Genomic DNA, 27,767 nt, shown 5'->3' with positions numbered 1-27,767 from the left:
TGACGTTGAGTCCAGATGACACTTTGTCAAAGGAAGTAACTGAACAGTTCTTGAGGCCATGGGGCCAAATGACTCGTATACTGTATTTGTATGAAGGTAGTCTGTTAAATACCGATCATGTTCACATCATCTCCTACCTGAATTAATTTAGGCTGGAAACTACTTGTGCATCAGATGAGCAATACTTGATCCAGAACTTCAGAGAATTAAAATTCAACAAGTAGTGGAATCTTTGCTAAAGAACAAGATAACTTCCAACCAAGAATGTCTAAAAGAACTTTATTTCTTTTTTAAATGCATTACAGGTTAAATAAATATCAATTCATTCCATAGCTTTTGTCTTAATATAAATTATGTACAAGTCCCGTACAAAAACAAAGTTTCACATGTTAATTTACAGATGCTGACATGTGTTTTTCCATATTTCTGCAAATAACTCAAGCCCCAAAAGAAAAAGTTAATGACCTACCGACAAAATTAAAATTGACATGTTTTTAGTATATAAACACAAAACGTAGAATCTCCAGAGACACTTGGTACCTGCGGTTTGTAATGAAATTCTTCCCACTTGGTTACCAAATACACTGATCATTTAGCCCCAAAGAAGCAGTTATTTATTTATTTGTCACAAGTAGGCTTACATGAAGTTACTGTGAAAATCCCGTAGTCGCCACACTCTGGCGCCTGTTCGGGTACACGGAGGGAAAATTTAGCATGACCAATCCACCTGTCCAGCACATTTTTCGGATTGTGGGAGGAAACCCACGCAGACACGGGGAGAACATGCAAACTCCGCAGTGACCCAAGCCAGGAATCGAACCCGGGTCCCTGGCGCTGGGAGGCAGCAGTGCTGACCACTTCACAGAAACTCATGTTCAACCACCAGCAGCAGCCAGTTGTAGGATTTGGTCAGTACGCTCTTGCTGTCGGGTACAAATGGTGAGTCTAGCCCAGTTCTACTAATGTTACCCCCAATTAGAGTACTGTAGTATATTTTCTTTCACAATCCAGATTGAAAATGCTGGCTACAATTTTGTGGGCCATTACACGCATGTTAGGCAGTACAAGCTTGAGTCTGAGGTGGCTGGGCAGGCAGTATTTTTAATTAAACAAGTTTGAATAATCAGCTGTTCTGTTTAAATCTTTTTATTAAAAATAACAGCTGAAAAAAAAACTCGAACAACGGATGGGCCAAATGACCTGGTCCATCGATAATAGGAGGGTGGAGGAAAGAACTGAAAAATGTGAATCCAAGGTGCTAAATTAATCACTTTGAAATCAGTGTTAGCAATTTGATTATGTGCCTTACATTTCTTCTTCTGAATATGATCTGACAAAATAAAGTGGTATAGAAGCTTCTTATAGTCAAAATTTTCAAGAGAGAGTCCTCCAAGCTTTGTAGTTCATTATTTAGCAAATAGATACTCAGCCAGCATCAACTATTAGAACTTTATATTTTGATGCAGTAAGTCATAGCAAAGCTGCTCAAATTCATGTGATGAAATTTATTTGACAATTTTGCAGAGCCAGGCACAAACACCACATACTACAAGCTGCATTTCTAAACTGAGTCAGGCTCGAGAAAGAAATGGAAGGAATGCCTTTTAACACTCTTAGCAGTAGAGAACATTCAGGGCTGATGCAGTGTTACAGGAAAGACGAGGGAAACTTGGCCTTTCCAACTTTGAAGGAGAGGCATCCAAGAGGTGATTTTAGGAGATGTATGAAATAATAAATAAGGATGGGAAAAATAATTCTAGAAAATATTAAATTGTGACAGCAAGATAAGGGTTCATAACAGGATGTTCTAAATCCTCAAAGAGTGAAGACTCCCGGATGAACCAGACAAGTTACAAATTCTGGAATTGTTTGAGACAATTGGGTAGCAAGAGCAACTCAATATTTTCAGGACAACAAACGAGATGGACTGAATGGCTTTTGTAATCAGTAATTAATTATCTTGTGCACATAATGCTACAACAATGCGAAACAATCTCAGGTTGATATATTGTATTATATGTATATTTATATGTATTTTATTTTATTGGGAGTTTTTAAAGTAATGCTTCTAACCTTGTGGAAAACTAAAGCTTTAATTGGAAATTCGTGTAAGCATGTGTCAGCCAGAGAAACGATTCATCATTAAGACTGTACAGGTTTTGCCAAGATCTGGTCAGGATTTTTAACAAGTGAATACCCAACATTATTTAACCAAGATTATTCAACAGAAAAGGCTGTGCAAAGTTCCACCAAAACTGAAAAGTTTAATTAACCATCTGACTTTCTTCTGCAGGTCAGAGTTTAGAACAGTAGCAAACATGTTGAAAGACACTTGGTCAAGTTTGTGGGCAATTTGAATTCCAAAGCAAAATTTCCTACACAATTATTTGAAACCCCTTCAACGCTTAAATAATTTTGAAAGTTATTGTATGGTTGTATGGAAATGATGCAATCCTCAAAATCCCATTTTCTTTGGTATCATGTGGTTTAAGTGAACTCAATAAATTCCAAAACAAAAGCCAGAACTCCAAGCATCATGCAACAATCCCCAAGAAATTATTTCTCTTCTCGATTTGATCACGTACTCTTTCTATAATCAGAAACAGAATTCCATAGGTTACACACCCCAGTTACTGGCCTGGCATTATTGTTAATTTTGGAAGGCAGCTTCTGTCCACCTACCAAGTCTGTACATCGAGCAATTGGACACTTCCGTCCACTTCCAACATGTCAATTCTGCTCAAGTCAGTGAACCGGTGTTTATATTCCAATAAATGCTCTCCATTAACAGCAATCTTGAAGCAGTCAGAATCGCAGTAAATTATAACCTGGAACACAAATATGAAATGCTAAGAATGTAAAACAGGGTAGCAAATCCATTCATTTCCTTCCGTGTGCCACTATAAAAGACAAAGCAACATTGCCTTCTATAAAGTTAAGACATCTCTCCACTGAACATCGTCTAAATTCTTCAATTAGATCAATGTGGCCACTTCTACAGACAAACACATTGTAATCAAGGAAATTTGGATGTCAGCTACGACTCTCACCAACTTTTACAGATGCACCATAGAAAGCATTCTTTCTAGTTGTATTATAGCTTGGTATGGCTCTTGCTCTGCCCTAGACCGCAAGAAACTACAACAGGTAGTGTATCTAGCCCAATCCATCATGCAAACCAGCCTCCCATGTATTGACTCTGTCTACACTTCCCAGCAAAGCAGCCAGCATAATTAAGGACCCCATGCACCCCGGACATACTCTCTTCCATCTTCTTCCGTCAGGAAAAAGATACAAAATTCTGAGGTCACGTACCAACCGACTCAACATCAGCTTCTTCCCTGCTGCTATCAGACTTTTGAATGGACCTACCTCACATTAAGTTGATCTTTCTCTACACCCTAGCTATGACTGTAACCCTACATTCTGCACGCTCTTGTTTCCTTCTCTATGAACGGAATGCTTTGTATAGCGCGCAAGAAACAATACTTTTCATTGCATACTAATACATGTGACAATAATCAAATCAAAAATGTGAGACTTAACTTTTTTCCCCCATATGTTTTCCCCTCAGAATTATTTACATAGAATTATTAACATTATCAGAAAGCCCAAAGACAGTATGGTTCCATGTAAAGTGTTATTGTTAACACCACTCAACTGTGGACCTAAGGTGGCTTTAAACTGAAGCAAGTAAGTGGGATTGAATCCCGCCACAGCAGATGATGGAATTTGAATTCAATTTTTAAAAATCTGGTATTAAGAATCTACTGATGACCATGAAACCATTGTCGATTGTCGGAAAAACCCATCTGGTTCACTAATGCCCTTTAGGGAAGGAAATCTGCCATCCTTACCTGGTCTGGCCTACATGTGATTCCAGAGCCACAGCAATGTGGTTGACTCTCAACTGCCCTCGGGAAACTAGGGATGGGCAATAAATTCTGGCCCAGCCAGCAACGCCCATGTCCCACGAAGGAATTTAAAAAAAAGTTCTTTTGGCCAAGTCAGGAAACCAAACTCAAACAAAAATATTAGATTGACATTAACTTTTCCAAAGCTTCTGAATAAGCAGTTGTTCTTTACACTTTGAGATGTAATCAACACTTAATCAAAAATGTTAAATTTGAGTGATTTTGACATGAAGATCTACAATTCATATTCAGACCACACAATGTACCTCAAAGTATGCCTCTGTGCTAAATGGAAAATATTCTACTTTCCTCTCCTCTTCACCCCAGCTTTGATAGAGAAACGAGTTTCGAATAAAGACTTTCTCTTTGAAACGAGGTGTCAAATGCAATGGAACGTCAGTGGAATCATTCACACGGAGATTAATAGCAAACCTGAAAGAGATTTACATTTACAATACAGATCTTTGTCTCTTGGATTTACCTCTACCACCAGTATCGTGAGTCCAGGTATGATAAAATTAAACAATGGATTCAAATTTAATGTGCATCACAGGAAAAGATTTGAAGCAAGGTTACTATCTTAAAGAACCCCAAGGTCCAGACCCCACGGTAAAGGGTCTATCTGAACTGCTGAATGGAAAGAAAGGCAACATTTATCATCTTATAGTTTGGCAAGGGTCATGATGTGGAGTTGCCGGCGTTGGACTGGGGTGGGCACAGTAAGTAGTCTCACAACACCAGGTTAAAGTCCAACAGGTTTATTTGTTAGCACGATCTTTCGGAGCGCTGCCAAGGGGCAACGCTCCGAAAGCTCCTGCTGACAAATAAACCTGTTGGACTTTAGCCTGGTGTTGTGAGACTATTTACTTTGGCAAGGGTAAAAGGGATCTCCCTTAATATTGGAAATAGAATTTCAAAACATTAAAAAGATGAAACTATTGAAATTTCGTACTAATGTCAGTACTTAAAATTGAAACACAAGCCTACTTAGTACGTAAATTATTCTAACAAAAAGGTTGTGTTCAGGCAACTGTCTGCTTTCATTACAGCTGTCCAATATCTCACCAAATGTTACAATACAATACTGCTTCTTTTTTGTAACTTTATCAGACATTTTACAAATTTTCAGACATAACTAAAGTTGAACATCAATTTCTGACTCAATTCTCTTTCATATTATTTATCACATGTACACACAGATGCTATCTAATGGAGGTATATGTTGCTTTAACAGAATATTATTCATCACATTTCTTGTATGTCATGGAAGACAAGGTTGCCTGAACCATTATTGGACCACGACTCAAATTTAATGAGTTTCACGGCGCGTCCCAATAGATAAAATGCATAGATTGTAACAGAACTCTATAATCTTAAATTACCTGTCTGGATTCTTATTGACTTTGCCTTGAACAGTGATTATCCGACCAGGGCTCAATCCATCCTTAATTTTGCCCATATAAGGGATGGTCTAAAAAGCAAAAGATCTTCCAATTGTTAAAAACCTGGAGCAATTAATATTTAGATCATAGAATGGGATTGAAAATCCTAGGCTATAAGTTTACTGCCCATTCTGGCCTGAAATGTGCTCTAACAATATGCTTCATTCACCAGCAACTCACCTTTCCTGTTTTTCGTTAAAGCCAAGTCACTTGAAACAGATTTTCATACATTCACCAGTCACAATGCCCCCTCCCCCGTGACTTTTATTGTGTTCTCCACCATTTTCTTAACTGAATACTAGACACAGGCTTCTTTCTAAGACCCGCAGTCCACTGCTGAAAGGTAAAAGGGGGGGGAATGATAGTAATTAATTAGAGAAGGTACCTGAGGCCATGCTCCAAAAGTGCTGCCATGCACAGTCCTCCCTCCTCACGTTCTCCAATCAACCTGCTGCTACATGCAAACAATCCCAACACGGGAAACACAGCAAGTGCTAAGAGGCATTTCACAGCCTCACTGACTGACAGTGGAAAGTTGACTGCAACTGATAAGTCAATCGATTCTCGTTTCAATGTTGGCAATACAGAACACCACCGCGTTTGATTATATCAGTGAAACGAAGTCACCAACAAAATCAGAGCTGAGAGATCAGAATGTAATACTCTCCAATGAAAGGAAAAGATGGGAGTACTTGATAGGGGACCATCCATATTAACAACACTTTGCCTGCAGTTAAGAGGGCTGTGTAACACTCGAGAACATTGGAGTGCAACTGGTGGTACAACTTGCTTCAAGTCTCTCCTGTTCATCACTGACCATTTCTAACTGACAATCTGCCTCTTCTTAACTTTGCTTCTCTTCGCTTCCCTCTCCATACAGCAACATTTCAACTGTAAGAAATAGAAGGAAAATGAAGGAGCGTTAAAGAAAAAGGGGAGCGGGGGAATAAAAAGGAGAAACAATGAACAGGCAGGCAAAAACAAACTGAAGGGACTGAGGGGCGGGGGCGGGGAGAAATACCTTGATGCATCTGAACAACCAACTCCCACAACACTGCTAACATCCACCGTCCTCCAAAACCACCATTTTTGCTTAATAGTTTGGCCAAAATGACTGTTTGAAAGTGAAAACACTCTTTGGAGTTTGTATTGGCTCAGGGAGATTTCAATCATGTTCTACTGAATATCTCAGGCAGTTTTAAATTTGCTACCCAAGTGTAGTTCAACATTGTCCAGGTGGAAAAAAAATAAACACAGCAAGAAACGAAAGAGAAAGATGGGGGCAGATAAGGTGAAGGCTGGTGGGGGTGGGGGGGAGATCTGCTACTGAGAAGTATAACCTTTTGAGACCCTTTCTTATGCTTGGACATTGTGGTATTGTTTTTGTTCTGTTGCATTATCGATTTACTGAGGCATCTCATTTGTTTTCTCAGCAGCTGAGAAAGGAGTGGGTCGGAAACAAGGTTCAGAATTATTGAATTGAAGCATTAAGCATCTAAAGCAATCATTTTCCAAAAATGGTCCAAACAAATGATTATGTACTTACCAATTGAGTCTTGGGCTTTGTGTGCTGCAATTCCAATAAACATTAATAAGTTAAGTTGTAATAACTTTTAAGGCAGAAGAAAGAGACTTTGAAAGGACAGTTGCTCAGACTTACAGTTCCACTTGCATCAATCTTCTTTATTGGAAGGTTAGAATATGGATTCTCCTGCTCCTGAAGACACAGTTAGGACAGAAAATGTTACTACACTATTTCTGGAAGTGTGAAACAACTAGATCCCAATGATTAGGAATAAATTCTAACATAATCGGTATGAGCTCAGCACTAGTGTATACTTATAATCTATATTATATATTGTGTTGTTGGACTGGTCTAGTTTTAATGATTCCCAAAGACCACCAGCTACACAAATATTCTTAACATTTATTTTCACCTATTTACAGATTATAGAGAACACTCTCCTACAAGTTTCTGATCATGCTTGCTTTCCTTTTACTTTCAATTTAGACTGTCTCGGAGTCTCAGACACAAGTATATGTTGCCCCTTCCATGACAGCACAAGGTATTATAGTTCACCTTTTATTGGACTTAGTCCAACATATTCCATTATACTGCAGTATGATACCAGCTTTTTTGTTTCAATAGGGCAATCAGAATATTAAGATATGCCACAAGATCAAACATCAGCCTTTTCTCCAGGAATGATCTACTGATGACAACATAAGGAGGAAGTCCAGCACTCCAATTGCTACTGGACAGTCTGTTATTGTGGTTTTATCTCGAGAAGGGCAGCACAGTGGCTAGCACTGCTGCCTCACAGCACCCAGGTTCAGTTCCCGGCTTGGGTCACTGTCTGTGCGGAGTCTGCACGTTCTCCCCGTGTCTGCGTGGGTTTCCTCCGGATGCTCCGGTTTCCTCCCACAAGTCCGAAAGACGAGCTGATTAGTTGCATTGGCCGTGCTAAATTCTCCCTCAGTGTACCCGAACAGGCGCCGGAGTGTGGCGACTAGGGGATTTTCATTAATGAAAGCCTACTTGTGACACTAATAAATAAACTTCAAGATTTGTTAGCCTCTTACTCGATCTTGCTGGCCTTTTGTTAGCACATTTAATAACATAATAACCAAGACTAAGACTGCTTCTCAGTCATCTCTCTGAGTGATATCACAGTCACATAGCTCCTGAGCATGTAGGTAAGGAGCTATCATTAGAGTTAAGTCTACAGGTGGCACTATATCTAACGGAATTGGGCTTTGCAGTGATGATTCGAACCTAGTTAAATAGGTCACCAACATTCACTAACCAAACTCACATTTAGATATGTTACTTAAGAGAGAGATTGGAAGTGTGCCAGTATCCACCATGGATCAATAGACCAGCATGAATCACCATACTGCAAAGGGACAAAGGGACAAAGTAAAGAAAAAAAATCAAGAGGAAAACACATTAGTTTCAAAAGATAATTCTAGACTCCCCGTTATGGCCTCAAGATCACCCAGAAATACCTCAGTACAAATTGCATATTTACTTCTTACTTACAGAGCTGCTCAAAAAGCAAATTGTTTGAATTTGGACTCCACCAAAAATTCCAAGTGTGTCAACTCTCTCCACATTTATTCGATGCTGGTAGTCCAGGAAATGTTTTCCATTAACTGCAACCTAGTGGATAAATAAATATTTACAGAGCAGGTTAGTGCAGGTCAGCTGCAGTGACATGTAAACAGTCCGAAACACAAATACACCATTCAGACCATTTATTGTCAGTACTAACCCTCTACATGGGCAAATAGGTCTAATCACATTTATCATAGTATCACAGAATCCTACAGTGCAGAGGGAGGCCATTCAGCCCATCGAATGCACCTGACCACAATCCCACCCACGCCCTATCTCCATATCCACATACATTTCCCCTAGCTAGTCCCCCTGACACTAAGGGGCGATTTAGCATGGCCAATCCACCTAACCCACGCATCTTCGGACTATAGGAGGAAACCGGGGCACCTGGTGGAAACCCACGCAGACACGGAGAAAGTCATATTAAATAAGAGTCAGAGCTTATGTTGTACCCAGTTTGACAGCCAAGGTTAGATTAGTATTCAGTTAGTATATAGAAATTTTAAGGAAACTGGAACGTGTATTCAACAACTTGTTCAGAAATGCTACTGCAGTGTTCTTCCCCAGAGCAGTAGCATCAGCAAACTGCAGTCCTGTTTCACATCCCAACTGGCCAAAGTGTATCTATGCAGCTTTTTCAAGTTAAAAAAAATACAAATCCCACCACCTCCATCCCAAAGCCTACCCACTGCCCACACAAGGACATCCCACCCTGCCTCGGATGAGGAGGATCGCAACAGACACCTCCAGACGCTGAAAGATGCCCTCAAACCAACGCCGGCATCTCCACATCATGAAGGGATGCAAACAGCTCAAGGCAACCATATCTCCTTCCACACATGATACTTACTCAGCATTCTCATTTCTGCAACATTCGTGGCTGGTTCCTCAATGCCACATTTTAAAACTGAACTAAAGGTTATTCTGTATACGTGAAAATCGAACATCGCCGAAACGCACAACTTCTTTTTTAGAACCTTGGTGCAAGAAGTCTAGGTGTTCGCCTGTACTGTTTCCCTTGTGATTTTTGTGGAGGAACATGTGGAGGTACCGTGTGTTTATTATTCAATGATGCATCTTACTTTTGTAGTCATTTTATTTATATAGGGGTGGCACGGTGGCACAGTGGTTAGCATTGCTGCCTCACAGCACCAAGGATGCAGGTTCGATTCCCGGCTTGGATCACTGTCTGTGTGGAGTTTGCACGTGCTCCCCGTGTCTGTGTGGGTTTCCTCCGGGGCTCCAGTCTCCTCCCACGATCCAAAAGACATGCTGGTTAGGTGCATTGGCCATGCTAAATTCTCCCTCAGTGTACCCAAACAGGTGCCGGAGTGTGGCAACTAGGGGATTTTCGCAGTAACTTCATTGCAGTGTTAATGCAAACCTACTTGTGACTATTTTCTTTGGAACTTGGCTAGCCGTGGCTTAGGATATTGTAATACAAGTTTATATGTGATATCTTAAAATATCTAGCTGAAATCCAAAATACAAAAGGGTCCAGAGGCTGCTGAATTAACGGTGCTTGTAGTTGGCCTCCTGTGGCGCTGCTCAGCCAGGGCAACATCCAAAGATGTGGAGATGCCGGCGTTGGACTGGGGTAAACACAGTAAGAAGTTTAACAACACCAGGTTAAAGTCCAACAGGTTTATTTGGTAGCAAAAGCCACACAAGCTTTCGGAGCTGCAAGTTCAAGGGGCTTGCAGCTCCGAAAGCTTGTGTGGCTTTTGCTACCAAATAAACCTGTTGGACTTTAACCTGGTGTTGTTAAACTTCTTACAACATCCAAAGAGTCAGAGATAAGTCAACATATTTACCAGTAAAATTGAAAAAAAAACCTAACAGCATAAAGAATTTAAAGTCAATTGCAGGAGTGAGCTATTGTATCGTAAGTTCCAATCGACTGGAGTTTGTTTATGAATAGAGCAAAACATCTCACATTTACAAATGTTACTGGTTTGAAAAATGTAGCATGACGTAAAGTATTTGCAAAAATCAGCACCTTGTCACATCCCAATATCTTAGAACACCTCACACACAGTGTACTGAGAGGGGATGTAGGGAAAATTTCAATTCATGGAAAATGAGTCACACAAAGCCAAAAGGGTAAGATAATTATGAAAAGTTTTCATTACCTTGAACTTGTCCACCATTATGCAGAAGATTATTTCAAATGGCTCTCCTTTCTTGAACGGCATTTCATATTTTATTTCTTCACGTCCCCACTTTTCCTGCACCAGAGAGTTGCAAACCACACACCCAGATCTCCGGAAACGTGGATTGAAATGGAACGCGATGTCTGCACGAGGTTTTTCACTACTTCCACACTGTAAATCCACTTGGAATCTGTACAACAATTCAACAATGTCTTTGTTACAAGCTCCAAAAATGTCTTATTTATTGCTCTGTCCAGATGTATAACTGTTGTTTAGGCGGCATATAGATTTATCTCCGCCAACATTTTCTAAACCTTGTTATTCCTAATCTCCATCCAACTGATTCTAATTCCTTATGTTCTGAGCCAAGATCCTTTCTCACTAATGTCCATCTGTCACCCTTTATCTGATTCACCATAATCCTCTTATATAAAAGCAAATCATTGCGGATGTTGGAATCTGAAACCAAAAGAGAAAATGCTGGAAAACCTCAGCAAGTCTGGCAGCATCAAAGCTCAAAGCTTTGACAAAGGGTCATTTGGACTTGAAACGTCAGCTCTTTTCCCTCCTTACAGATGCTGCCAGACCTGCTGAGATTTTCCAGCATTTTCTCTTTTGGTCCTTCTTCTCCTCTGTTAGTTTAAAGCCATCTTTCCCTACTCCGCCTACATTTGCTGGGGTACTTTCACGTTTGTTCACTCTGTCCCTTCCCATCACACTCTGGTTACCATTATCTGTATCGCAACCCTGCACACTATTACCTTGTCCTTTCCCTTTAGCGTGGCATATTTAGCACATTTGATTGGTGCGTTCCAGAATGTAAATTTACCACTTCGATCAAAGATGAAGGAGTGGCAATTGACTTCAAAACCCTCCATTAATAAAATCATAAAAGGAAGAGCATCCCCTCCGGAATGCAAGAGATGGTTTAACCGAATGTAAATATGATTCTTTTAAAAAATAAGATTTACTGGCTTCTTCCCAATTCTCAGCAAGTGTAGAAGTAGATTTCAAGGGCAACTAGGGATGGGCAATAAAAGTGCTGGCCAGCCAGCGATGCCCATGTCCCACTAATGAATAATTTGGTTATTTAGAATCTTAGAAACCCTACAGCACAGAAGGAGACCATTCGGCCCATCAAGTCTGCACCGACCACAATCCCACCCAGGCCCTATCCCCATATCCCTCGATATTTTACCCACTAATCCCTCTAACCTACGCATCCCAGGACACGAAGGGCAATTTTTTAAAGCATGGCCAATCAACCTAACCGGCACATCTTTGGACTGTGGGAGGAAACCGGAGCACCCGGAGGAAACCCACGCAGACACGAGGAGAATGTGCAAACTCCACACAGACAGTGACCCAAGCCGGGAATCGAACCCAGGGTCCCTGGAGCTGTGAAGCAGCAGTGCTAACCACTGTGCTACCGTGCCGCCCTCATATATTGCTCATTGCATAAAACGTTCTTCCTAGTGTAAGTTTCCAACGTGATGTTTTACCTTTCACTTTGTTTGGGTAATATTCCCTGTACTGCTATCATTTGCCCTCGCTTCAAGCCACCAAAGATTGCGCCACTGTATGGTATAACCTACAAAAGAAAATGACAACCAAGCTTCAAACATTAAAGTGATAAAGCACTAGCGAACAGTAATATTTGGATTAGTTCAGTGCAATTTTCAGTACCGCCACAATATGTTTAAAATAACTACTTGGTTATACTTGGAGCAGGAACTGAGTTAGTGCAACAATGCGGATAATCGACTAAGCCTGTGAAAAGGTAACAAGCTATAGACACAATACAACGTTGTACATTGTTCTTGTCAGGCCACATCTGCTACAAGGTTCTTGGTGCTGCAACTTAAGGGGGCGGTCAGATCTTGGGGAAACTGCACAAGACAGCAACAAGCTTGATCCTTAGTGACAGAGGGAAGATCCATGTTCTTACAGAATGTAGTAAAAAAGAGAATAATCATAAGGGGGGATTTCAATTATCGTGACATTAATTGGACAGAAGAGATAAGAGGGGATAAGGGATTGGAGCTTCTACACAGTGTCGAGGATCCCATTCGAAACCAACATGTAAAAAACCCAATAAGGGGAGATTAGTTATTCCATCTAATAATGGGGAATGAACCAGAGAAGATAAGAGAGGTATAAGTAGGTAACATCTAAGCAAGTGATCTTTTGATTTGATTTATTATTGTCACATGTATTAACATACAGTGAAAAGTACCGTTTTTTGCACACTATACAGACAAAGCATACCATTCATAGAGAAGGAAAGGAGAGAGTGCAGAATGTACTGTTACAGTCATAGCTAGGGTGTAGAGAAAGATCAACTTAATGCAAGGTAGGTCCATTCAAATGTCTGACAGCAGCAGGGAAGAAGCTGTTCTTGAGTCGGTAGGTACGTGACTTCAGGCTTTTGTATCTTTTTCCCGAAGGAAGAAGGTGGAAGAGAGAGAGAATGTCCGGGGTGCGTGGGGTCCTTAATTATGCTAGCTGCTTTGCCGAGGTAGCAGGAAGTGTAGACAGAGTCAATGGATGGGAGGCTGGTTTGTGTGACGGATTGGGCTACATTCACGACCTTTTGTAGTTTCTTGCGGTCTTGGGTAGAGCAAGAGCCATACCAAGCTGTGATACAACCAGAAAGAATGCTTTCTATGGTACATTTGTAAAAGTTGGTGAGAGTCGTAGCTGACATGCTAAATGTCCTTAGTCTTCTGAGAAAGTAGAGGCATTGGTGGATCATAATATAACATCATTTTAAGGTGATGATAGAGAAAGATAGAAGTATGATGAACATCAAGTTGATGGGTTGAATAAAGGCCGATTCTGAGGAAACTGAGAATAGAACTTAGAAAAATTAAAATGGGCAACAATATTGACAAAAAACAGTGTTGGAACAACAATGTTTAAAACAAAAAAACTAGAACAGCGTTCAACAAAGTGCAGGAAAAAGATACTCCACTAAAAGGAATGAACAAACTGAACACTAGATGCCATAGATGATTGAAAACATAAAGAAACACTTGAGGGCCAGGAGAGAGGCATAGTTTAAACACACAGACAGCAGAGGAGGGCATGATATGAGAAAATACAAAGAGATAGTCAAAGCAGAGGAGGCCTGCAACACATTACAGGACATTCAGGTCCAAGCACTTAGTCTGCACAAAGGTCCCCCCAATAACCAAGAATGAAACCGACCCAAGGCGGTGCTGGAGAAGAGGGGTCTAACCAAGCACACCAAGTTTGTCAGAGATCTGACCTGTGAGCTCTGTGCTTTTGCTCTCTATGAAAGGCATGCAATTGAATTGTTGATGGTTCCAAAGGCAAGCGTGCACTCAACATCATCAAAAAGAGGGTTGGCATTCACATCTGTGCAAAGAGGAAGAGAGAAGAACATAGCAATGTGCTGGCAGTAATGAGAAAGGTAGCTGTGAAGAAAGATTAATCTGTACAAAGTTGCTACCATTAAACTTATCTCAAATGGTTAAAAAAAAGAAACTTGCAGAATGGGCAATTAATTGGCAAACGAATTTCAACACTGATAAATGTAAAGTAGGTTAGCACTGCTACCTCACGGCGACAGGGACCCAGGTTCGATTCTGGCGCAGGTAACTGCCTGCGTGGAGTTTGTACATTCTTCCCGTGTCTGCGTGGGTTTCCTCCGGGTGCTCCAGTTTCCTCCCACACTCCAAAGATGAGTGGGTTAGGTTAATTGGCCATGCTAAATAGCCCCGTAGTGTCAGGGGATTATCAGGATAAGTACATGGGGTTATGGGAATAGGGTCTGGGTGGGATTATTGTCAGTGTAAGCTTGATGGGCCAAATGGCCTCCTTCTGCACTGCAGGGATTCTATGATCCTATGGTGTATTTTGATAGGAAGAATAGGGAGGTTGTTTATTACATGGAAGGTGCAAGTCTAGGTGGGATAGAGGAGCAAAGGAATCTTGGAATACAAATACACAAATGAGTTGTGCCACAGGTTAGCGTAGCCACGAAAATGCAATCCAAGAAATAGGCTCCATCTCTCTAGGCACAAAATGGAAAAGTAGGGAAGTTATACCCAAGCTGAATCAATCCCTTGTTAGACCACAGAGTACCATGTGCAGTTCTGGTTGCTATATCATATCTTTTTTCCCTTTTATTCTTTCATGGGATGTATCACTGACAAGGCCAGCACTTATTGCCCATTGTTAGGGTACAAGGTCAGAAACCCCAAGGTATATTATGAAGATAGACTAGACTTCAACTATTTGCTATTAATGTGAGGATAAGGGGTGGGATTTTCTGACCAAGCTTGTCCTAAAACAAAAAAAATCCCACCAGAGGTCAGCGGACCTTTGCATGGCCCTCCCCCCCGCTACAATTCCCGTGGCGGGTGGGACGGGAAAATTCCCCCCAAGGTGGTTCACTCCAGGTGCGATTCTATTGACACACTCGGACGATTTTAGCAAAACAAACTTTAACAATACAGTTGTTACGGTACGGTAGCACAGTGGTTAGCACCGCTGCTTCACAACTCCAGGGTCCCGGGTTCGATTCCCGGCTCAGGTCACTGTCTGTGTGGAGTTTGCACATTCTCCTCGTGTCTGCGTGGGTTTCCTCCGGGTGCTCCGGTTTCCTCCCACAGTCCAAAGATGTGCGGGTTAGGTTGATTGGCCAGGTTAAAAATTGCCCCTTAGAGTCCTGGGATGCGTAGGTTAGAGGGATTAGCGGGTAAATATGTGGGGATAGGGCCTGGGTGGGATTGTGGTCGGTGCAGACTCGAGGGGCCGAATGGCCTCCTTCTGCACTGTAGGGTTTCTATGATTTCTTCTATGAGTTTAACTATAACAAATGAATTAGCTTAACATTTACCAATTGAACAGTACTTAACATGACAAGATTCAGTTCTTAACTGCTAACTTATCCCGATGAGTTCCAATTCAAACAATATTCCTCTTACAGTCTTAAAACCCCTCTTCAAAGTCAGTTAGCAACACATAGGCTAATGTGCTTCTACTTGTTAACATCCCCAGTGCCTTTTGAACACTTCTGGAGAGAGAGAGAGAGACAGCGAGACACCTCTTGCTTCTTTCAAGACCAGGTAGAAAACAGTTTTAAAAGAGAAACTGTGCATCCTCCCTGCAAGTTAGCTCCTCCCATTTGCACATGACTCTGTCTCTTGTCAACCAGCCTAATCAAAACACTATTCTGAAATCCCAAGAGAAACCTAAGTAAACACAAATTTATTAACTCTGTTTAGACAAACACACCATTAGATAAAATCAGTCATTATCCTGCATTCTCAACATCTAAGCTGCCTGTTGCCCATACAAATTGGCACCATGTAAAATAGAGACAAATTTTAAACATACCCCTTAAGTAAAGTTTATTTATTTATCACAAGTAAGGTTTACATTAATACTGCAATGAAGTTTCTGTGAAATTCTCCTAGTCGCCACAGTCCGGCACCTGTTCGAGTCAATGCACCTAAGCAGCATGTCTTTCAGAATGTGGGAGGAAACCAGAGCACCCGGAGGAAACCCATGCAGACACGGGGAGAACGTGCAATATCCACACAGACAGTGACCCAAGCCGGGAATCGAACCGGGGTCCCTCGCACTGTGAAGCAGCAGTGGTAACCACTGTGCTACCGTGCCGCCCCTTAAGAAACAGGATTTTAAAATAGTTCTTAAAGACACAGTATCAGATCATCCCTATTTGCCCTTGAATGGAGTGACTTATGAGAGCCATTTCAGAGGGCAGTTAAGAGTCAACCACATTGTCAGAGGTCTGGAATCAAATGTATGCCAGACCAGATAAGGATGGCAGATTTCCTTTCCTAAATGACATTAGTGAACCAGATGAGTTTTTACAAAAATCGATGATAGCTTCATCATTTCTGGGATAAGGTCTTATTTCAGGTTTTATTAATTGAATTTAAATTCTACCAGCTGCCATGATGGGATTTGAACACATGTCACCAGATCATTAGCCTGGATTTCTGGATTACCAGACCTATGACACCAACATGCCATCGTATCCACCCTACAAAAAGGATAAAAAGGTATTGAGAGGGTAGAGAGAAGATTTACAATGATGACACCGGAAATAATAGGTAAGGACTGAGAACCTTGGTCTCTTGGTGGATACAGAGAGGATGTTTCCTTTGGTGAGGAACAGCAGAACATGAGGACATCAATATAAATAGTCACCAAAAAGTCTAATTGGGAATTCAGAGGAAACCTCTTCACCCAAAGAGCGGTGACAATGTGGAACCTGTTACCACAGGAAGAGGTCGAAATGAACAGGTTAGATGCATTTTAGGGGAAACTAAACAAGCGTATGAGGCAAAAGGGAATAAATAGATGGTTACGATGGTAAATTTAGATGAGAAAAGGTAGAAGGACATTAACACTGGCATGGTCTAGTTGGGGTGACCAGCCTATTTTTGTGCCATACATCCCATGTAATCTTTCATAAGTTCTTCAGTCTTGACAAAGAGACAAGTCACAAGAGACTTTATGGAGGTATATGACTATTTCTGAATATATTGAAAAACAAGATAGATGAAGAACGAAAGGCAACGATTCAGTATCGAACAGTACAGTTCAATGAAGTACTTCTTGTTAGAGGGTCATCAGTAACTGAAGGAATTACATTGATATGAAGAGTGTTGGACACTAGATGCATTTGAGGAAGGTCTAGGTGTTACAGTAGAAACTTGACAAATATTGAAATTCTGATATTGGTCGTCTATCTCTGCCCCACCGTCTGCAGGAAATAAAATCAAGGTTTAAACCTTTGAAGCACAAAAATAAGTGCAGTAGAAAAGCAATATACACCTCCCACACTTTTAAACAGTAGCTCGACAGGAATTATGCAGAAATAAAATGTACAAAGTGACATAAAATCTCTGAAAATAGGCAGACGGAGACTGCTCAAGTCACCATTTCTGTATAAAAATGGGAAGTTCTCCAGCTGCAAAAAAAAATGTTAGAGATTCATTTCTGGTTTAAGGTGAATTACAGAGCATAAAATTCTAGTTAATAAAGCTTCCAGTAACTTCACACACAAGCAAGTCACAAGGTTATGGCTTCAGGGAAAAAGATGCCAAAATATAATTTCAAACATTCCCATTGACAAAAGGAGCAAAGAATTTTAATTTGTATCAAGCCTTTCAAGACACCAGATGCCCCAAAGCAATCTCCAGCCAGAGATCTCATGATGTGTTTTCAACATTATAATGTAGAAAACGCAGAAGTTGATTTTAAACACAGCAAAGGTTTTTTAAAAATGCAATAAGACAACACATCAATTGTTTTTAGGTGTTGGCTAAATATTGTCCGGGACCCGGGGGAATTCACCTACTCGTCTTTGACTAATGCCATGGGATCATTTACACCTCTACCAAAGCCTCTACTTTCTCAGAAGACTAAGGAAATTTGGCATGTCAGCAACGACTCTTACCAACTTTTACAGATGCACCATAGAAAGCATTCTTTCTGGTTGTATCACAGCTTGGTATGGCTCCTGCTCTGCCCAAAACCGCAAGGAACTACAAAAGGTTGTGAATGTAGCCAAGTCCATCATTCAAACCAGCCTTCCCTCCATTGACTCTGTCTACACTTCCCGCTGCCTCGGCAAAGCAGCCAGCATAATTAAGGACCCCATGCACCCCGGACATTCTCTCTTCCACCTTCTTCCGTCGGGAAAAAGATACAAAAGTCTGAGGTCATGCACCAGCTGACTCAAGAACAGCTTCTTCCCTACTGCTATCAGACTTTTGCATGGCCCTACCTTGCATCAAGTTGATCTTTCTCTATACCCTAGCTATGGCTGTCACACTACATTCTGCATTCTCTCCTTTCCTTCTCTATGAATGGTATGCTTTGTCTGTATAGCACGCAAAAAACAATACTTTTCACTGTATGCTGATACATGTGACAATAATAAATCAAATCAAAAGCCACCCAAAACGAAACACAGACCTCGCCTTATCATCGCTTCTGAAAGGTGGTAACATCAACAGTATAGCACTCCCCAAGTGCAGCACTGTAATGTCAGCCTGGATTTTGTGCTCAAGTCTTTGCTATACTTGGACAATAAAATTTTATGGATTGCAAAGTAATATAAAAAGAACATAAGAACTCGGAACAGGAGTAGGCCATCTGGCCCCTCAGGCCTGCTCTGCCATTCAATAAGATCATGGCTGGATATCTTCCAGTTTAGGGACTGATTTTAATCTACTGAACCGGAGGTGGATTTACAATCAAACACACAGCGCTGCAGCACAGGGCCCCAGCCAATGGAGAGATCCCATGCTGAGGGGTGGTTGTGGGTGCACCAATCAGAGCCTTGTAGCTCTGAATTGGTTGGCTTTTTCAAATTTCTTGAGCCCATCAGCAGGCACTGCAGAACAACATCAGGCTCCGATTGGTCTGTCCCAGACGTTGAGAGGTGGTGGTGACTTGAGAGCAGTTCGGACAGATCTCCTGATTGCCGACCAAGAGCAAGAACAGAGGCCAGGGTAGGCCAGATAAAACCAGCAGCAGTAGGTAGGCAGGCAGCCAGAAGCACACGCAGTCATCAATGCAGCCAGGGGGTGCGTCAGATGCCAGCGTGGTTTTCAGGGAACAAGAGAGTGACTTGACCAGAAGCCAGGGCTGAGAGTGAGGAGGTCTGGGCAACTGAACCAATGAAGGCGAGAGCAGAGGCCAGGCCAGATTGCCAGCAGCCAGTGAGCCACCAGCACACCTGCGAGCTTAGGTCATCGAGGGGAACAGCTTCATGGGTGACTTGAACCCCCAGGGCAAGGTCATACCTTGGCAGGCAAGGATGAGGCTGTACTATAGCCAGGCAGCCTGAGCCAACAGTGAGGCAAGGTCGTCAAGGTCAGCAGGGCAACTTGACCCTCAGGACTGAGGGCAAAAAACCCTGGTCTTTCTGAAAATTTGTGTTTGCTGAAATCAAGGACAGATTGATCATTGTGAAGTGACACTATGAATCTGGCAGCCATAAAGGCAGAAAGTTGAAGGTGAGACAAGAGGACAAAGGTAGGCAAAAAGACAATTGGGCATTTTATATTCAAAAGTTTGAAGTATTGAGCAGTGCCCAAACTGCACATTCACCCACAACAACAACATCCACTGCAAGTTTTGGTGACTTATCTGATGAATTTGTCATTCTAAAATCCCATTTAAATGTGTATGACTTTGTAAAAATAACTATCAATCATTCTAACATTATACATAGGTTAAGTGGGCGGGCAAAACATTTGGCAGATGAAGTATAATGTGAGGAAATGTGAACTTGTCCACTTTGGCAGGAAGAATAAAAAGAGAGAGAGAGATTGCAGAACTCTTCAGGGACCTGGATGTTCTGGTACCTGAATCACGAAGTTATTACGCAAGAAAAGCAAGTGATTAGGAAGGCAAATGGAATGCTGTTGTTCGTTGCAAAGGGAATGTAATATAAAAGAAGGACGTTTTGCTACAGTTGTACAGGGCGTTGGTGAGACCACATCTGGAGTAATGTGTATGGTTGTGGTCTCCTTATTTAAGAAAGGATATAAGTGCATTAGGAGCAGTTCATAGAAGGGTGACTCCTGAGATGAGGGGTTTCTCTTAATGAAAAAAGGTTAAACAGGCTGGTATCCATTGGAGTTTAGAAGGTTGAGAGATGATTTTTTTTGAGAAATACAAGACCCTAGGGAAATTTGACAGGGTGAACGCTGAAAGAATGTTTCCCCTTGTGGGTGACACTAGAACCAGTTTAAAAATAAGAGTCATAAGAACATAAGAAATAGGAGCAGGAGTAGGTCAGCTAGCCCCTCGAGCCTGCCCCACCATTCAATAAGATCATGGCTGATCTGAAGTGGATCAGTTCCACTGACCCACCTGATCCCTATAACCCCTAATTCCCTTACCGATCAGGAATCCATCTATCCGTGATTTAAACATATTCAACGAGGTAGCCTCCACCACTTCAGTGGGCAGAGAATTCCAGAGATTCACCACCCTCTGAGAGAAGAAGTTCCTCCTCAACTCTGTCCTAAACTGACCCCCCTTTATTTTGAGGCTGTGCCCTCTAGTTCTAGTTTCCTTTCTAAGTGGAAAGAATCTCTCCATCTCTACCCTATCCAGCCCCTTCATTATCTTATAGGTCTCTATAAGAACCCCCCTCAGCCTTCTAAATTCCAACGAACACAAACCCAATCTGCTCTGTCTCTCCTCATAGTCAACACCCCTCATCTCTGGTATCAACCTGGTGAACCTTCTCTGCACTCCCTCCAAGGCCAATATATCCTTCCGCAAATAAGGGGACCAATACTGTTCACAGTATTCCAGCTGCGGCCTCACCAATGCCCTGTACAGATGCCGCAAGACATCTCTGCTTTTATATTCTATCCCCCTTGCGATATAGGCCAACATCCCATTTGCCTTCTTGATCACCTGCAGACTGGGTTTTTGCGTCTCATGCACAAGGACCCCCAGGTCCCTCTGCACAGCAGCATGTTGTAATTTCTTTCCATTTAGATAATAATCTAATTTGCTATTATTTCTTCCAAAGTGAATAACCTCGCATTTGTTAACATTATACTCCATCTGCCAGATCCTCGCCCACTCACTCAGCCTGTCCAAATCTCTCTGCAGACCTTCTACGCCCTCCACACGATTCACTTTTCCACTTATCTTTGTGTCGTCTGCAAACTTTGTTACCCTACACTCAGTCCCCTCCTCCAGATTGTCTATATAAATGGTAAATAGTTGAGGCCCCAGTACCGATCCCTGCGGCAAACCACTAGTTACCATCTGCCAACCAGAAAAGCACCCATTTATTCCGACTCTCTGCTTCCTGTCGGATAGCCAATCCCCAATCCACGCTAACACCCTACCCCCAACTCCGTGTGACCCAATCTTCTTCAGCAACCTTTTGGGAAGCACCTTATCAAACGCCTTTTGGAAATCCAAAAACACCGCATCCACCGGTTCCCCTCCGTCAACCACACTATTTCATTCAGTCTCCCATTTAAAAGGGGAGGTTAGATTTTTTTTCTCTCAGAGGGTCATGAGTGTTTGGAACTCTCGTCCCAATTCAGAGGTAGGTATATTTTTGACTAACGAGGGGGAGTGTGGCATTGAGGACACAATCATATCAGCAAAATTCTTATTGAATGATGCAGCAGGCTTGAGGGCCGAATGGCTTACTCCTCCCAATTCATATGCTTATGTTCATACACGAGGGAGAAACACATTATTTTCTACTTGTGACCTTCAAATTCTGCAGGGATCACTTCTCACTGCTGCCCTAGATGCTCTGACATTTTCACTGTGAAGCTATGCTGCAGAAATTCCCCAGGGCTCATATCATGGATAAGTCAATCTGGACCATTGCATTTGGGCCCAGACTCTCTAGAGCTTAGGAGAATGAGAGATGAAACCTTGTTGAAACCTACAACATTCTCACAGAGTGTGACAGGGCAGATGTGGATGGGGTGTTTCCCCTGGCTGATGAGCCTAGAACCACAGGACATAACCTCAGAATAAGAGGCAGGCACGGTGGCACAGTGGTTAGGGACGACACCGTGGCACAGTGGTTAGAGGCAGCACAGTGGTTAACATTGCTGCCTCAAAGTGCCAGGGACCCGGATTCGATTCCCAGCTTGGGTCACTGTCTGTGTGGAGTTTGCACATTCTCCCCATATCTGCGTGTGTTTCCCCCGGGTGCTCCAGTTTCCTCCCACAGTGCAAAGATGTGCGGGTTAGGTTGATTGGCCATTCTAAATTGCCACTTAATGTCAGGAGTGCTAGCAGGGTAAATACATGGGGCTATGGGGATAGGGGCTGGGAGGAATTGTGGTCAGTGCAGATAGGCTAAATTGCTTCCTTCTGCATAAGATTCTATGAACAAGACAGAAATCTGGACGAATTTCTTCACTCAAGAGAGTGGCCAATCTTTGGAATTCTCCATCCAGTGGGCTGTGGAAGTTCGAGGGTTGAGTGTTTAAGATAGAGGTCCATAGATTTTTGGACACTATTGACATCCAAGGATGGCGTGGAGGAAAGAGCCCGGAGATAGATGATCAGCCATGACCTCACTGAATGTCAGAAGTGATGGATTGAATAGCCTACTGCTGTTCCTATTAGGCAAGTGAGGCGTTTTGGTAGAACTTCATTGCTTCACTGCTGAGCGCAAAATACTGCCCATTAAACCGCTCCCCCTCAGAGAACCGTTGCCCGCAAACACCCAATGCGTTTTGCCCTGAACTGACCCAGCCAGTCAGTGTCACGGAAGCAATAAAAAACTACTTCAAAGAAGGAACCAGAGGTGAAAGATGAGAGTCTGATTTCAATGGGAGGATGAATTGCAGAGTCAAATTACCTTCCTCTTCCGTAATTAGTAGTTTGACAGTTGGCTGGGTGGTTTATTGCGCTGTTAACTTTACTTATCAACACTCAGCGGTGACTCAATTCCAAGGAAGAATCAAAGTCCACTGGCTGGTCTACACAAGGCCTAGCTCTGACAGCGATTATTCGCAACATAACTCGAGCACAAGAGGGACTTTGGAGAAAGAAAGGCTGTAAAAGCCTTTTTTTAAAGTCATGGCTGTAGGCAAGAGAGTGAATTATTCCTCTTCATGTGGGGAGATTCACCCGGCACCAAATAAATGATTGTCTAAACGCGCGCACACACACAACGCGCAGTCCCTTACCGGGTTGAATATCGTTGGATTCGACATCTGGAGACTTGTTCACTGGGGATAATCAGGCAGTCCAGCTCCAGCTCCAGCTCCCAGCAAAGCACCGAGTCCCAGAGAAGCTCCGCAGCCACGGAACAGTCACAGAACGTCGCGGATGTAACAATTATCCAATGGTCCAATGGGAAACCGGGGTTCGGGTGATTGACAGGCCAGGTTCGCCTCCCGATTGGCAGCTGGTCACTTCCGTGACTGACACTCTCACCGCTGGACAGATGTGTTCAGATGAGACAACCAGGTATTGCAATTCCCGCATTGTGTGGGGCCCTGGAAGCACAACCCCTGCTGGGGACACCTTAATATTTTTACCATAACATCACTTCCCTTACAGCTAACAGCAAAACACTGTGGATGCTGGAATCTGAAACAAAAACAGAAAATGCTGGAAAATCCCAGCAGGTCTGAAAGCATCTGTGGAGAGAGAATAGAGCCAACGTTTAGAGTCAGGATGACCCTTTGTCAGAGCTGAAGACGAGGAAAATAAGACGAGATTTATACTGCAGGGGTGAGGGGAGGGGACGACTGTAATTGATGGGGACGGCATAGACAAAAGACAAAGGGAATGTAAATGGTGGTGATAAAGGTTAAGAATGGTGCTAATAGCAGCCCGTTAAGAGATCGGAATGTGTAAATGGCAGAACAAAGGTGCAGAGTGTAGGAATGTGGCAGATGGCCCTAGTTAGTTTGGGTGGGTGAAACAAGATGGAAAGTTAGATTTTAGAAGAGAAAAAAGGAGAATGGATTAATAAGATGAAAAGAAGAAATGAAATAAAATAAATGGAAATGGGGTGAAGGTGGAAGGGAGAGTTCATGCTCTGAAGTTATTGAACTCAATGTTCAGTCCAGAAGGTTGTAAAGTGCCGAATCGGAAGGTGAGGTGCTGTTCCTCTAGCTTGCGTTGGGTTTCACTGGAACCCAATATAATTTTATGCCGAATTCTGGGATGCTCATTCTTCACATGACTTAGTCTTAGCCTCATAGTCAAACTTGACAAGGGAGAAAAAACACATATGGCTCTTAAACCACTGATGCAAGACTCCAGGGTTGAGCAATGGTAGTGTGAAACCATCCGCCTCTCAAGCAATTAAAGTTATTAGCAGTGTTATTGAAATTAAAATTATTTGTGCAAAGAAAAACAAGTGTAAACACATTCAGACTTTATATTAAATTGGTACAGTTTAACTTGATGTTTTCTTTCACAGTATGTAACCATCTTTGATTTTGTAAGTTTAGAATTAAGTTGTGTAATTAGCTTTTGTAACTCTAGTTCTTTTAAATTTTAATATCTTGTTAGTTGAATGTGTGTTATATTTAGCACATCAAATCACTTTCCAGTATTAATTTTACATATATTTTGTACAGACCGTGTAATTTCTGTAACTTTAAATTTTGTAAAACCATTCTGTATTTTTAATTAATTTATACCAAACACTAACAGATACCACAAAAACATACAATGGCAAAGCATTTCTCTCAATAAAAACATATTAACAAGTGACTATTTTAATTACGTTCTACAGGACATACTGATACCTATCAATCAATTAGACATCCTGACTGGTGAATCCCTGTCCCCAGACATCACATGCTGTCTTATCTCAAATGAAAGCAAACATTGAAACCATTTTCACTTACTATATTTGAAGCATATCCTATACAATAATATAATCCAATATTGTCCAAATATGCTTGGGTTAGGTGGATTGGCTATACTAAAATTGCCCCTTAAATGTCAGGGGGAATAGCAGAGTAAATACATGGGGTTACGGGGATAAGGCCTGGGTGGGATTGTTGTTGGTGTAGGCTCAATGGGCCGAATGGCCTCCTTCTGAACTGTAGGAATTCTTAAAGTTTGTTTATTAGTCACAAGTAAGGCTTACATTAACACTGCAAAGATGTTACTGTGAAATTCTACAATAAATTCTAAGTACTACTCACTTTGTAATCTTCTGTATTAGTTTTAAGATTATAAGCAATTTTACCACTCTGTTATAAAAGTAAAGTAACTAATTCCAAGTAACCATACAGAGAAAAACATCAACCAGCAAAATGACCTCTAAAAACAGTCATTGATAGGGGTCTGAAATCTGAGGCAATGAGCTCAAGGTATCAACCATGGGGGCATGACAGCATATTTCCTCCATCCTGAACAAATGGGCAAGGAAGAAATCACAAAACGTTCTTTTCTCTTAGCAAGAAGTCATAGAAGTAAAAGAAACAGACTTTAGTGAGAGCGCATGGTCTCACAAAGAATTGACACATCAGAGGGCCAGTCATGGGATAATAGGAAATGAAATGAATAGATAAGCATGATCCTCGAGAAACCAATCAGAAACTAGACCACCGAGTGTCTAGACCAATCACAGATTGTTCATGCACCCCTTCAGCAAATTAGGAATCAGCCATTTAGGCCAATCAGAATGCAATAACGTCATTGCTCATGCTGAGGGTTGTAGCTTGGAATGAGTTAATAAACAGCTGCTTTCACTGACTCAGTCACACAGCAAGTTTGAAACGGAAGAGTCTGTGGTCTGTAGGGAAGCAGAAGTTATGAGCGAGCGAGGGTCAACCTGAGGCTGAACCAGAAAGTGAGAGCAAGTCAAGTCCTGCCCTGGTTTTGTTGAGTATTAATGTACAGCTTATTAAAAATTTCCTGAGTAACTTCATCAAATTGACTCCAGTTGCCTATATGGTGAAGTCTCAAATTAACATGATTAAAAATTAAGTTCAAATAAAACCTAGAACTTCCAATGATCTAAAGGAGGTGGAAATGGAATAGAAGAATCATTACCAATACCTGCTTTCCCCCCAAAAAATGGGATCAGTGGTTATGATAGAGGTCATAGAGGCTTACAGCATGAAAACAGGCCCTTCGGCCCAACTTGTCCATGCTGCCCTTTTTTAAAAACCCCTAAGCTGGTCCCAATTGCCCATATCCCTCTATACCCATCTTACCCATGTAACTGTCTAAATGCTTTTTTAAAGACAACATTGTACTTGCCTCTACTACTACTCCTGACAGCTTGTTCCAGACACTCACCACCCTATGAACGGAGTGGGAATGGAGGGATACAAAAGAGTGGTCTAGTTTGGACCAGGGAGCGGCGCGGGCTAATTGTTCCTGGTTTCTCGTTTCAAGGCTTCATTCTATGATCATCTTGCTGGTGCCAGTACAGAGTGAGACTGCGGATAGTTGGGAACCTGTCTCGGGGGCAGGGAATTCATATGGTGTTCGTGGAAGTGGAAATGACTAGGGTTGGGAAGCATTTTGTGATCAGGGCCATTGTGATCTCCTGGACTCGTTTCGATCGCCTCAGGGGGTCGGAGAGGAATTTCCCAGATTTTTTTTCCCCATATTGGCCCTGGGGTTTTTCACTCTGGGTTTTCGCCTCTCCCTGGAGATCACATGGTCTGGAATGGGGGGGTGGGGGTAAGTTAATAGGTTGTAATGAACAAAGCATCGTAGCTGTGAGGGACAGCTCGGTGGATAGGATATTGGTATGTAGATAGGCTGGAAAATTGGGCGGGGATCCTGGATTCAGGATTCAATCCTGGACCGGGGAGCGGCGCGGGCTTGGAGGGCCGAAGGGCCTGTTCCTGTGCTGTATTGTTCTTTGTTCTTTGTTCTTTGTTCTTTGTGTGGAAAACATTGCCCCTTGGGACCCTTTGGTATCTCTCCCCTCTCACCTTAAACCTATGCCCTCTAGTTTTAGACTCCCTACATTTGGGAAAAGATATTGACTATCTAGCTGATCTATGCCCCTCATTATTTTATAGACATCTATAAGATCACTCCTCAGCCTTCTATGCTCCAGAGAAAAAAGTCCCAGTCTATCCAGCCTCTCCTTATAACTCAAACCATCAAGTCCCGGTAGCATCCTAGTAAATCTCTTCTGCACTCTTTCTAGTTTAATAATACCCTTTCTATAATAGGGTGACCAGAACTGTACACAGTATTCCAAGTATGGCCTTACCAATGTCTTGTACAACTTCAACAAGACGTCCCAACTCCTGTATTCAATGTTCTGCCCAATGAAACCAAGCATGCTGAATGCCTTCTTCACCACTCTGGCCACCTGTGACTCCACTTTCAAGGAGCTATGAATCTGTACCCCTCGATCTCTTTGTTCTGTAACTCTCCCCAGTGCCCTACCATTAACAGAGTAAGTCCTGCCCTGGTTCAGTCTACCAAAATGCATCACCCCGCATTTATCTAAATTAAACTCCATCTGCCATTCGTCAGCGCTCTGGCCCAATTGATCAAGATCCCGTTGCAATCCGAGATAACCTTCTTCACTGTCCACTATGCCACCAATCTTGGTATCACCTGCAAACTTACTAACCATTCTCATCCATTAATATAAATGACAAATAACAGTGATTCC

The 27,767-nt window shown here is 42.1% G+C and overlaps 1 protein-coding gene across 3 annotated transcripts; it reads right to left on the bottom strand.

Moving 5' to 3' along the window:
- Positions 1 to 262: 262 nt before the first annotated feature.
- On the bottom strand, positions 263 to 23,461 carry LOC144504384 (galectin-8-like). 3 transcript variants are annotated; one of them, XM_078229601.1, is made up of 10 exons: positions 23,338 to 23,461; positions 12,133 to 12,221; positions 10,610 to 10,820; positions 8,400 to 8,519; positions 7,017 to 7,073; positions 6,903 to 6,926; positions 5,297 to 5,385; positions 4,181 to 4,346; positions 2,683 to 2,828; positions 263 to 2,590 (listed from the first exon to the last, which is right to left on the bottom strand). In XM_078229601.1, coding segments are annotated over exons 1-10 (930 nt in total). In that variant the 5' UTR covers positions 23,365 to 23,461; the 3' UTR covers positions 263 to 2,589. The 3 variants fall into 3 exon arrangements, with proteins under 3 accessions (XP_078085727.1, XP_078085728.1, XP_078085726.1); XM_078229602.1 differs by adding an exon at positions 13,902 to 14,011 and having other exon boundaries at positions 2,551 to 2,828; positions 23,338 to 23,406; XM_078229600.1 differs by having other exon boundaries at positions 2,551 to 2,828; positions 23,338 to 23,457.
- Positions 23,462 to 27,767: the final 4,306 nt, after the last annotated feature.

The sequence above is a fragment of the Mustelus asterias genome, chromosome 15 (genome assembly GCF_964213995.1).
Source record: "Mustelus asterias chromosome 15, sMusAst1.hap1.1, whole genome shotgun sequence".
NCBI classification, from domain to species: Eukaryota; Metazoa; Chordata; class Chondrichthyes; order Carcharhiniformes; family Triakidae; genus Mustelus; species Mustelus asterias.
Note: the sequence above shows the minus strand (reverse complement) of the source record. Positions and strands in the feature narration are given on the sequence as shown.